The 12,469-nt window shown below is 39.6% G+C and overlaps 1 protein-coding gene across 3 annotated transcripts in view; it reads right to left on the reverse strand.

Annotated features, from left to right (window-relative positions):
• LOC134357473 (centromere-associated protein E-like) overlaps window positions 1–12,469 on the reverse strand; it is a 158,802-nt gene that overhangs the window by 130,261 nt on the left and 16,072 nt on the right. For all 3 annotated transcript variants that reach the window (XM_063069091.1, XM_063069090.1, XM_063069089.1), the window contains exons 4-8: window positions 11,699–11,817; window positions 11,071–11,187; window positions 10,745–10,826; window positions 8,992–9,059; window positions 5,669–5,719 (exon numbers count right to left, since the gene is read on the reverse strand). In XM_063069091.1, the coding sequence (XP_062925161.1) occupies window positions 5,669–5,719; window positions 8,992–9,059; window positions 10,745–10,826; window positions 11,071–11,187; window positions 11,699–11,817 (437 nt within the window). The remainder of the gene's footprint in view (window positions 1–5,668; window positions 5,720–8,991; window positions 9,060–10,744; window positions 10,827–11,070; window positions 11,188–11,698; window positions 11,818–12,469) is intronic.

Below are 12,469 nucleotides of genomic sequence, written 5' to 3' on the forward strand. Positions count from 1 at the left end.
TTCCCTTCTTCCACTACTGATGCTGCCCTCACCTACACCTCCTCCATTTCCCAGACATCCATGTTCACCACATCTTTCCTCTGCCTTGACAGGGATAGAGTTCCTCTTGTCCTCACCTATCACCCCATGAGCCTCCACATCCAACACATCATTCTCATCAACTTTCCATAGAGATCTCTCCATGATTTCCTTGTCCATTCATCCCTCAAGATAACTAATTCATCTCAGTAAGCTCCCTCCAGGTACATATTCCTACAAGCAACAGAAATACTACACTTGCCCATTTACCTCCTCCCTTACCTCCATTCAGGGCACCAAACAGTCGTTCAAGGTGAAGCAACACTTCACCTATGAATCTGTTGGAGTCGTTTTTTGTATCCAGTGCTCCCGATGTGGCCTCCTCGGCATTAGTGAGACTGACGTAAATTGGTGGACTACTTTGTCAAGCGTCTCCATTGCAACCACCAAGTGTGAAATATCCCAACGGCCAAATACCTCATATTCCATCTAGGAAACCCCGAACCATCGACTGTTTATTCATTTCCATAGATGCTGACAGGCGTATTGAGTTCCTATAGCACATTGTGCGTGTCCCTCTGGAATTCCAGCATCTACAGAGCTAGATATACTTAAGATGCAAGTGCCACAGGGTGATCATTGGTGAGGCAGCTCACACTACTCCTCTCTGGTGCTGGTATGACAGTTGTCCTTCTGAAGCAGGTGGGTACCTCCAAATGCAGCAGCAAGATTGAAGCTGCTCTTGTAGACTCCTGCCATTTAGCTGGTACAAGCTTCAGAGCCTCACCAGATACACCATCAGGCCAGTCGTCTTATGAATATTCACCCTCAAACGATTTTCTGTCATTAGCCTCCAAGACAGATCACAGGGTCACCAGATGCAGCAGGAATTCGCAAAGGTGTCATTTTGCTCTCCATTTCAAAGCGTGAATAGAAAGCATTCAGCTCATCTGGGAGTGGAGCATTACTGCCATTCATGGTGTTAGCTTTTGCTTTGTAGGAAGTAATGGCTTCAAAGATACAATTTAATGTCAGAGAAATGTATACAACATACATTCTGAAATGCTTTTTCTTCACAACCATCCCCGAAAACAGAGGAGTGCCCTCAAGAATGAACGACAGTCAAATATCAGAACCCCAAAGTCTCCCCCCACTGCACACAAGTGGCAGCAAGCAACAATCCCCTCCCCACCCCCCACCGGCACCCGCCACCAAGGACTCAAGCATGAGCAAAGCAACAGCAAAAACACAGACTTGCAGTTACCACAAAGACTTCAACGTTTCACCCGGTATTCGACATACCATAGGCTCTCTCTCTCTCTCTCTGCCTTATGGTTTGGGGTGGGGGGGAAGAAAGAGGTGTCTCTGTTTTCCCAGTGAGCGGGGAGACATAACACACAACTCGCTGGTTTACGACGTTGAAAGTCCGCCACGTTGCTTTTTTCGAGTTCTGTGCCCAAAAATCTGGGCACACAACCACAGATATTCCGACTCCCCCAGATCTCCTGTCGCGACACTGACCCTCAATCCGCCCGTCTCCAGAGTCCTGAGATCCGAGGCTTCCAAATCCGAGCCTGACTTTTAGGCCGAGCCCTTGGCATGCCAAACAACAATGGCCGGTTATGAAACCCTGAGAGCGGGTCCCATTCCCACAAAGAACCGCAGTCAGCGTGTAACTCCAGTTCAGGGTCTTCAAAAGAACCCTGAAAGGGGAAAATAAAGATAGTAAAGCTGGAAATAGAGCTGCTGCCGAAGATGTAAGCAAAGGAGTCGCCATTTAGCACCTTCCTACAGACTCTGCCAGAGCTGACATGCATCCAATTCACCCTCGGACTAGAATTGTTATTCCCCTTAAAATAGCCTTCTGTAAAACTTCTTGTATCATTCTCGATCACCAGTGTTGAATGGCACAGGACCTAGCCCTCAGCAGACTGAATTTCCTGGTTCATCCACAGCATTTGGTTTGGGTATATCTCAAAGGCACACAAGTCATGATGAAATCAGTGACAAATGTGGAATAACATTCAGACTCTAAGATGAATCCCTGAATATTGTCCACTCAAAGCAGTCCTGTCAGCACCCCTAAACCTCCCTTGACCATACCTTCCTGGTCCTAATTATGTTGCTCAGTTCCTCCAGTGCGTGCTTGATGTTGGCCTGAGGTGGAAGCTACATGGCTACCAGGATGATGGAGGAAAATTTCCTTGGCAGATAAAATAGATGACAATTTGATTGCTAAGTGTTTTGTTCCAAATCAGGCGAGCAGGACAAAGACAGAACCGCCACATTTATGCACCATGAGTTAATCATAAAGCATACCCTATCTTTAAAAGGCTCAGCTGTCCTGCCTTTGCAGCGAATCATAAGCCACTGAGCTGCAGCAATGCCTCCAAAATGGCCAGGGATAGCCATGTTTTCATGAAGCCAAATAAACAGCAGCCCCTTATGTCCCTTTGGGACAGCAATTTTGCTCTAAATTCACCCTCAGGGTGAAGAAGCAACACATTATATAACATCTGGGTAGCCTTCAACCTGATGGCATGAATATTGTTTTCTCCTTCCAGTAAAAAAAATATTCCTACCCCTCCCCTCTTCTTCTATTCCCCACTATAGCCTCTTAACTCTCCTCACCTGCCTATCACCACTCCACACCCCCTCCTCCTTTCCCCTGTAGTCCCCTCTGCTCTCCTATCAGATTCCTTATCCTCCAGCCCTTTATCTTTATTACCCACCTGACTTCACCTATCACCTTCGAGCTATCCTTCCCCCACCTTTTTATTCTGGTGTCTTCCCCCTTCATTTTCAGTCTTGAAAACTATTTATTCATTTCCATAGATGCTACCTGCTGAGTTCCTCCAGCATTTTGTGTGCACTTTCAAGCATCTGCAAACTTCCTTATGCTTATAAATTGCAGAGAGTCCCAGTCCATGCTTAGGCAGGAGTTAGTTCAAGCCATGATCAACTCCTCAAAGCTCTTTATCACAGTAGATAAAAGCAACTGAGCATAGTCGTTAAGGAAGCTCACCCTGTTCATCTTGGACACCAATATGCAGGTTGAAACTCCGAAAGTATTAGTATGAGATTGAAGATATCCTTGGCACAGGTTTTCAGGGCCCTGCCAAGTACACCATCAGGGCCTAACGCCTTAAGGCAGCTCACCCTCTTGAGACATGTTCAGATGTCAGCCTCTGAGACAGATATCACATAGTCACCAGATGCTGTCGGGATTTGCACAGATGTAGTTTTATTCTTCCTTCCAAAGCGTGCATGAAGGACGTTGAGATCATCTGGGAATCAAAGGTTTCGCCTTGTAGGAAGTGATGGCCTGCAAACCCTGCCAGAGCTCACATTCATCCAATTTCATCTCCAACTTCACTCAATTGTTTTTTCATTCTTAAGATAATCTACTAGGCCTGAATGTTATTCAGGCCTGAGCTGATAAGTGGCTTGTAATATGCCCTGACAAAAGTGGCAAAGGCCCCCTATCACACAGGAGTCGAACTGCCACAAGTGATTTACACCTCTGACATTCAGTATTGCCGAGTCTTGTTCTGTTTTGAACAGAACAGTTAAGACTAGTGGCCATGACTAAAAGAGCTAGTTAGGAGGTGGATTAGATTATGAAGACATGCAGTCCTCTTTTATTGTCATTTAGAAATGATAATGCGTTAAGAAATGATACATTATTTCCTCTGGTGTGATATCACAAAACACAGGACAAACCAAGACTGAAAAAACTGACAAAATCACATAATTATAACATATAGTTACAAACAGTGCAACAATACCATAACTTGATGAAATCCATGAGCACAGTAAAGTTCAAAGTTTCTCAAATGTCCCACATCTCACACAGATGGGAGAAGGAAGAAAAACTCTCCCGGCCATGCCAACCACAATCCGACTCCGAGTCATCCGAAAACTTCGAGCTCTGATCAGCTCTCCTACACCAAGTACTGAGCGCCATCTCTGTCCGAACGATTTGACCTCCTTCTCAGTTGCCAAAAGCAGGCAAGGCCGGGGATTTTGAGGCCTACCCTCCGAAAGATTCCTGACCACACAGTAACGACAGCAGTGAACGGGCGTATCAGAAATTTCTCCAGATGTTCCTCTGTGCTTTCACATCCATTCTCCATCAAATCAGAATTGTCCACGGCCCCTATTTAACAGATACGATATCATTTTTCACCGGAGGGCTGCGCGCACACAGGCACGCCGCCATCTTCTCCTCCCGCACATCCTGCAGTGAGCAAATTGTCTCCTGACACATCAAACCCTTTTATATTAAGTAGGTGAAACTCAAGTGTAATGGAATACGTTTAAGTAGTTTACTTTGTCCCAGTTGTATAAAGCCTACTGAATATTTATTGGAAGTTGTTCATGCAGAGTAGTACAAGAATATTCGAAAAACCATGCCACATGGTTTTAACTGCAATTACTAATGGGACTAAATTCACACAGCACACGATTGGACATTAAAAGCTTTATTTCCAACAACTGAATAATTTTTCAAGTGACTTTGTGTGTTAACATTCTCAGTGACCAAGAGACTCCAACTTCTTTCCTTACAATCCAGGGATGGCTTTGAACTCTGAGTGCAAACAATACGTAGTTTGTATTTTCTGCTGGGTTGGACTGTACGAGGCATCTGGCGGGTTGGGAGGGGGAACTGTCATGCTCCGCCAAGGGGCGGCTCATCAACCTTCGGTCCCAGCCTCTTACTTGTGGCTCCAAGTAACTGTTTACATGTGATGGTGGTGGCCACACCCTGGTACTCTGATTCAACAGGCAGGCTAAACCAGGTGAGGGAAGCTGGGAAACTTCAACCCAGAGAGATAAGGATAGGCCTACCACAGCATGTGAAGCCAGTTCCGGGAAACCGGTGGATGAGATCAACTGCAAGATCCAATGGCCAAGAAAGCAATGCTGCATTGCTTCATGGAGAGCAAACAGCATGACAAGGCACGGGAGGCACCATGGTTATCCATTGCAGCTGAGGAAGTCTCCAGTCGTGACGATTTTTCGTACCATTGGACCAAGATTTGAGGACAAGTGAGTGGAACTGCCACAGTGCAACGGATTTTTCAATATAAAGCTCGTCCCACACAGGTTTGTCGTTGTTGGAAAACAATGAACAACCAACACTTTCTACTGGGTCACACATTCATATAGGCTTTTGTAGGCTTGATGGACAAGAACTCCAAAAATCAATCTTAACAACCTGATAAAAGAGCTAATGAAAAAATTTTAATATGGACTAAAAGAGATCAAAGGCAAGTCTTCCTCGACTTAGCCCTGATATTCAAGACATCATTTAAATCAGTTTTAAAGAATTTGTGAATGGAAATAAATCTTTTAGAAAGTGCACCAGTAACATACAATTTATAAATGAAGACAGAAAATAATGTCCAACCTTGCATCAAGTCAGACTTGGCTTAATAATAGAAGGTAATGGCAAGAAAGCCCAGCAATTCCAGATTTCAGACACTACTGCTGGATTTCACGTGGAATGGAGTGGTCTGCTGAAGGCTAGCTCCAGCCAGAAATATATTGGCCCAAAGGAAAATGACATTTCTGGTTAAACCAGAAGATAAAAACAATTGAATCAAAATGGAGAGCTATTAAGTTCAGAAAATGGCAGAGAACTCACCAGATGTGCAACCTTAACTGCTTCATTACTTTTATCCCTGCTTTCCACAATCTGAAATGGAAAATTGTCACTAAATTAGAATACTTCAAAAATGACCAGTTGCTTGAATTTCCAGCATCTGCAGAATTCCTGTTGTTTGCATTTAAAAAAAGTCCTCAATTTATCCAGATATACAAATGTCTTTAGAGAATGTTCCAGACCCTTCTGTATGAAAATTTAAAATTCCACAGCAAAATAACACTTCAATGATGTATGTTACTTCAATCAGAATGTTTACTCTCTCTGAAAATCAAATATTAATTTGTATTATTTCTCCTTTCAGGTAAAACGGATACATGGCATTGGAACACGAATTAGCTTCTAAGTAACAAAAGTTGTACTTTTTAAAGATAGGCTTTCTTGAAAGCCTTTTTTAAAAAAAGTGCCCATTATTGAAAGATGTTCCATAAATTGTATCAATTCAGTGAAAGATTACACTACCTGTACATTCCTAACAAGTCAGAAACATATTTCAATCGCCCAAGCGTGTAACTTGCAAGGCACATGAAGAAGATCTTAAGTAAACAAATCAATCCAAATAAACAATGCTAATTGATACTAAAACACTAAAAATTTGGGACACAAGATCAAAATAAAAGGTACACTGATGCTGCCAGTACTTTTGTTGCATCATATTTCCAGCATTCAATTACTTCACTATTTTATAGTATTGTCTTCCCATCTTGTCAGGAATAACAAACAAGTAGGTTTTTTTTATTCTGTGGAAACAAAATACCCTAATTTTTCTGAGACAACATGTCAGGATGGCCCGCTTGGAACTAAAGTACCATAAATTCCTATGCATTCGACATAAAGTTCTGCTAAATTGCTCGACAGTTACAGATTAAAAATAAAACTATATTTTGTATTAAAACCTTCTAGAACATTTAGAGAAATAAGTGAGATTCAAATTACCTGCTAGAGAGCAATAAGCAAATCAGTTTACGTCAAATATTATTTATGATTACATTAACACATCTACACAGCAGAAACAATACAAAAGTATATCATGGTCAGCAGCGAATGGACAGAGAAGTTCTATTTAGTCATTACAAATATTTAAATCATCTTTTCTAATTCATTCAGAAGTAAACATTTCAGCATATTTCAACTGAAACATCGCTGTAACTAAATTGTTTCAGGTCTTTAAAAAGAGCACAATTATTTTTACATCACAGATTGTTGATATTGCAAAATGGCAGACAGTTATCTTGCATAACAAATTTTAGTTCCTTTCGTTAGCTAGATGAGAATGCTTTCAAGCAATATGGTCAAGTTTATCAATAGAGCAATGCAGAGATTTAACTTGTCACAGTTATAAAACAAGTTAACAAAATGTAGTTTTGCCTTATGAGATACTGATAAAATTATCGCAAGCTAAGCACAAGGAATGTCATATTTGAGACAAAAATTGAAAAAATTGCTGAGGTCTTTATACATTATTCAATATTACCAGCTTTGAGATGCTTTATTATGGATTTCAGATTTTAAAAGAATATTGTTTTTTGAGAGAGCACAACATTAAATGCACTTTACCCTGTTTTGATTAACAGCTCGACCAAACACTGGTACAAAGAATTTTTGGCTGGTATTTTGTGGATTAGCAAGTTAAGCTTGAAGCTTGATTTGAATTTAGTTGCAATTTCCAAAACTATTTGAACCACCATGTAATAATAATCTACTGGAGAACTGGATAGGTTGAGCAGCATCTGTGGGAAAGGGAAGGGATTGTCAGCATTTGGGTTGAAACCCTGCATTGGGACTGCAAACAGACTGTTTGCCGTTTCCAGCATCTGCAATTCCTTGCAAGTATTAAACTTTCTTCTTGAAACATTGGTAAACATGAAATACCTATTATAAGCAATTAAGTACTTCAAGGCACTAGAAAAGATACCAGTACCATCTCTGCAAATACTTCCAGGCCAATATCCCCACTATTGAAGCCCTGGCTACACTCAGTCACCTTCACATTTATATTCAACATTCAACTCCTAAAACAGACACTTCTATACAGGTGTCCCCCACTTTCTGAACATTCGCTTTACGACATTTCGCTTTTAAGAAAGACCTGCATTAGTACCTGCTTTCGCTAACCGAAAGAGGATTTTCACTTTTACAAAAAAAGACGCCCGGTTTAAACTTGTGTTTACCCCGAAAGACTACCATGACCATGAAGCCTTGCACAGGCAGGTGTGCACGCATGCGTGTACGTGCCGATTTTTTTTTCCTACAAATCGCTTTTGGCTCAATATTCCCGATTCTGTTAAGTGAAACTACTGTACATACATTTCTACTTTATATAGGCTGTGTATTTATCATATCATTCCTGCTTTTGCTATATGTTAGTGTTATTTTAGGTTTTGTGTGCTATTTGGTATGATTTAGTAGGTTATTTTTTGCGTCTGGGAATGCTCAAAAATTTTTCCCATATAAATTAATGGTAATTGCTTCACACCATTTTGGCTTACGAACTGTTTCATAGAAACTCTCTACCTTTGGTTAGCGGGGGAAAACCTGTACTGATCTGTGCCTTGGGAAGAGACCAACAGAAAAAGATTAGAGCGTGCTTGTCCTTCTTGAAAAGTCGCTACATCCCCAAAACTCTCAAGAATCTCTGGTCCAGTTAAAGCAGCAACTTTCTGGATAGTTGGAAATCTTATGTATTTACATCAGAAAGCCTGTGTAAAATGGTGAAGAGTGTACCAACTCACAAACTACTCACTTAATCACATCATCAAATATCACTTATACCATTGGTGGAAGGATCTGCTGCTTTTCACATAATCCTAATTAGCCACTTTAGAAGCTACTAACCCAATATAGCTGTAGTACGGAACTCCAGAATTCTAACCACAAAGAAATGGCAATTGTCTCCAAATCTGGGCACTACATGGTTTGCAAGCAATGGTATTCTCACGTAGCTACTGCCCTTGACATTCCATTCAAGAGATCCTACCCTCTAATAAGACGTTAAAATGTGGTCACATTTACCCTTTCTGCGAGAGATAAAAAAGAACTCATGGCACAATCTAAAAGGGAATTTTCTCTCACTTATTTTGTATCACGCTCTAGTAGACCACCTGTCATTCATAGAACTGTGAACGTAAAATCAGTGATCAACATTTTATTGAGTTTGGTGTGCACCATTCAGGGGCAGACATGTCCTACTTTAGAATTACGATCACATTTCAAACGGATTTCATTGATCAATGGAACTTTGACTTACAATGCATATTCTTTTCCACAACTGAACCAACAAATCTAGATTATAGATATTATCTTACCACTCTAAAAATCGTATGTGATCGGCTACTACGTTCATTCATTTTTGTTTCCCCATAATGTCTGTTTCCTGCAGAGAAAAGAAAATTATTTTAAAATTGACAATAGAATATCAATTCACAATATTGCAACTGGCTATTAAAAATGTTGCTTTTTCACAAATGATTCTCTTTTCAAATAGATCATAGCAATATTTACACTATTTGTTAAAATCATGAGCATAGAAATCTTTTATAGTGAATTAAAGCAGCTTATATGCAACAGAAAAATACAGTTGGAGTAAAAAATTTAGTAAATGCAGGAAATATCTTTGAAAAGCAACATCAAAACAAGAACATTACAGCACTGTAAAACATGGCAATGAATAAGAAAATTGGGTTGAGTTCTATATTTTTGGAACATCTCTACAAATAATTTGAGAGACTGACAGAAAATGAAACAACTTTTAGTCCAAACACAATTGATTCCACAAGGAAAAACGTCAAATAGAAGCTATATTATAGAGGATATAATGTCCAAGTATTATTTTCAAATACTCGAGTATATGTGTCAATCACATCTAAAACATAAAATATTAGATCAAGCCTATGCAAGGAACAACCTTGGATTCAACAATTAAATTTGCAGAGTTTAAAATGGATTAACAGGTTGTTCTGCCATAACATGCATTGGTTATTGTGCGATTGACAGACCAGTGAACGTTATTTGCAATACACAGGCTGCATTAGCTATAGACAATTGTGACAACCTGCTTAAGTCTGAGCTTTGACGGTCACTAAAGGCTGTTCTGCTTTACTACAACCCTTTGAATAGGTACAAATATTCAATAGTGTTATTCGATGAATAGGGAATCTCTACTTGCAGGCTAACATTTATCCAACAATGGACACGTGATAAGTCAAGCAACACACATCAAAGTTGCTGGTGAACGCAGCAGGCCAGGCAGCATCTCTAGGAAGAGGTACAGTCTCTTTCAGTTGAGCATAAACCAAAGCAAATCATACATAAGAAATGGTATCTGAACAGAAGTTTGGAACTAATGCATATTTTTGTCATTTCTGTACAAACAGAATTTTATCTGCAAGTAGCATAGCATCATTATGAGGCAAAGTTGTTTCCCATGATGGGGGAGTCTAGTATGAGAGGGCATGACTTACGGATTGAAGGGCGCCCATTTAGAACAGAGATGCGAAGAAATTTTTTTAGCTAGAGGGTGGTGAATCTATGGAATTTGTTGCCACAGGCAGCAGTGGAAGCCAAGTCATTGGGTGTATTTAAGGCAGAGATTGATAGGTATCTGAGTAGCCAGGGCATTAAAGGTTATGGTGAGAAGGCAGGGGAGTGGGACTAAATGGGAGAATGGATCAGCTCATGATAAAATGGCGGAGCAGACTCGATGGGCCGAATGGCCGGTTTCTGCTCCTTTGTCTTATGGTCTTATTACAAAATTAAATCTACAGTTAACATGCATCTTGGTTTTATTCATTTAAGGGAGAAGTATTAACCATAAGCTTCTTTTTCTTTGAATGGGATGATGAGAGTCATTCCTTGCAGCCAGATGGATAAATGCAATATCAATGTAACATCTCACCCAAAGGACCAGTATTAGATCATTCAGTACTGCCTTGGTGGTGTAAAGTAGGATTATGATCCTGGCTGACAGATGAGCTCAAGCACACAAATTAGATTAAATTACAACCAAATATACACATGAAGTTTAACTACGCAAAAGTGTAATTACAACTTTAACCTTACTTTCCCCTTTTTTGACCCACTTCATTACATCCTCAAAAGTTACAGCAACTTCTTCAATTAGTTCAGCAACATAAATGTTTCTCTGAAAAATAAGCATTTGAAAATTGACATGAGAGAGACTTAGTTATTTCATTTATAAGATATAATTCATAATCAAGATAATAAAATTCTCATAACAGTTACACAAAGCATTTGTACTTCTAAGATCTCCAACTGAAGTGAGGAAATTTATGTGCAAGCTTTTGCATGGATGCTCAATGTGCAAATAAAAGCGAATGCTGGTAGATTTACAAGCAGCACATAAGATCACAATGAGATGTACTTACTTCTATATCTTCCCTAATTTCCAGAGGTTTTCCTTTTGAATCGCTAAGTAAATCTGATACTGACTCATTATAAATTTCTAGGTAAGAGACACGTAATAGAAATTCTCTGTTTTGCATCTAAGATAAAAAGAAACAAATTAGTAGTGCAGGTCAGCTGTGAAAAGAAAGACATCCAGTTCCTCAACGCACGAGAAGCAAAGTAATAAATAGAAAAATTGAAAATTATGAAGCAATTTGTTACAAATCTTCCTGGGATAGTTAAAAGAAAATTCCAGCTAATCAACTAACTTTCTTTTTTCTAAAAAAAATTTAAATCTGGACATTACAGATCAGAGCTGTAAATTGCAGTCGTATTATACAGAACTGGCAGCCAGCCTGTGCTGTACACAGAAAGTTTTTGAAAATTTAAAATACTTCTGCAACTGGCCAAGAAACAATAACATTAAACCTAAACATTCGGGAGCTATAAACATAGGATATTCAAGCAAATCCATTACAAAAGGACATGGCATAATTAGTACATAATTCACAGTGAAGCGAAGTCTTCCGCAATCTGAAAATTATAGTTTTAAAATACAAACAATAAATTTCCATCTGTCGGCATTTAAAAGCACAGAGTCTTACTTACATCATTAATAACTTTGAATAAATTACAGATTGCCAAAGGAATAAGACCTGGAGTATTTGCATTTCCCATCATTGTATAGGTCTTTCCAGATGAGGTCTGTCCATATGCAAAAATAGTGCCTGATAAACAAAACACAGACAACATTTAAAAGTAGCATCAAACCCATCTTCGGCAATGATTACCATTTTGCACCTTAACCTATTATAGTCTCAATGTTCAAAGAAAATTTATTATCAAAGTACATATACTTCACCATATGCAACCCTAAGTTTCATGTTCTTGCAGGCATAAACAGAATATAAGAAAAACAATAGAATCAATGAAAGACCACACCCACGGGGTGAGCAACAACCAATGTCCAAATGACAACAAACTGAAAATACAAAAAGAAAAAATATTAAATAAGCAATAAATATAGAAAACATGAGATGAAGAGCGCATGAAAGTGAAAACAGTTTCACAATGGGGCGAGAGAAGTTTGAGTGAAATTATCCCTTCTTGTTCAAGAGCCTGATGGTTGGGTAGAAACTGGTCAGGTCCTGAGGATCCTGTACTGTAACTTCTTTCTGATGGCAGCAGTGAGGAGAGAATATGGTCTTGATGGTCAGGGCCCTTTATGATGGGCACCGCTTTCTCGCAACAGCTCTCCAATTAGCCGTGCTCAAATGGAGAAGGGTACCGGTGTTTCCATACCAGGCCATGATGCAACCAGCCAATGTACTCTCCACTGTGCATCTAGAGAAGTTTGTCAAAAGTTTTAGATAACAGACC

Source organism: Mobula hypostoma, chromosome 16 (genome assembly GCF_963921235.1).
Source record: "Mobula hypostoma chromosome 16, sMobHyp1.1, whole genome shotgun sequence".
NCBI lineage: Eukaryota > Metazoa > Chordata > Chondrichthyes > Myliobatiformes > Myliobatidae > Mobula > Mobula hypostoma.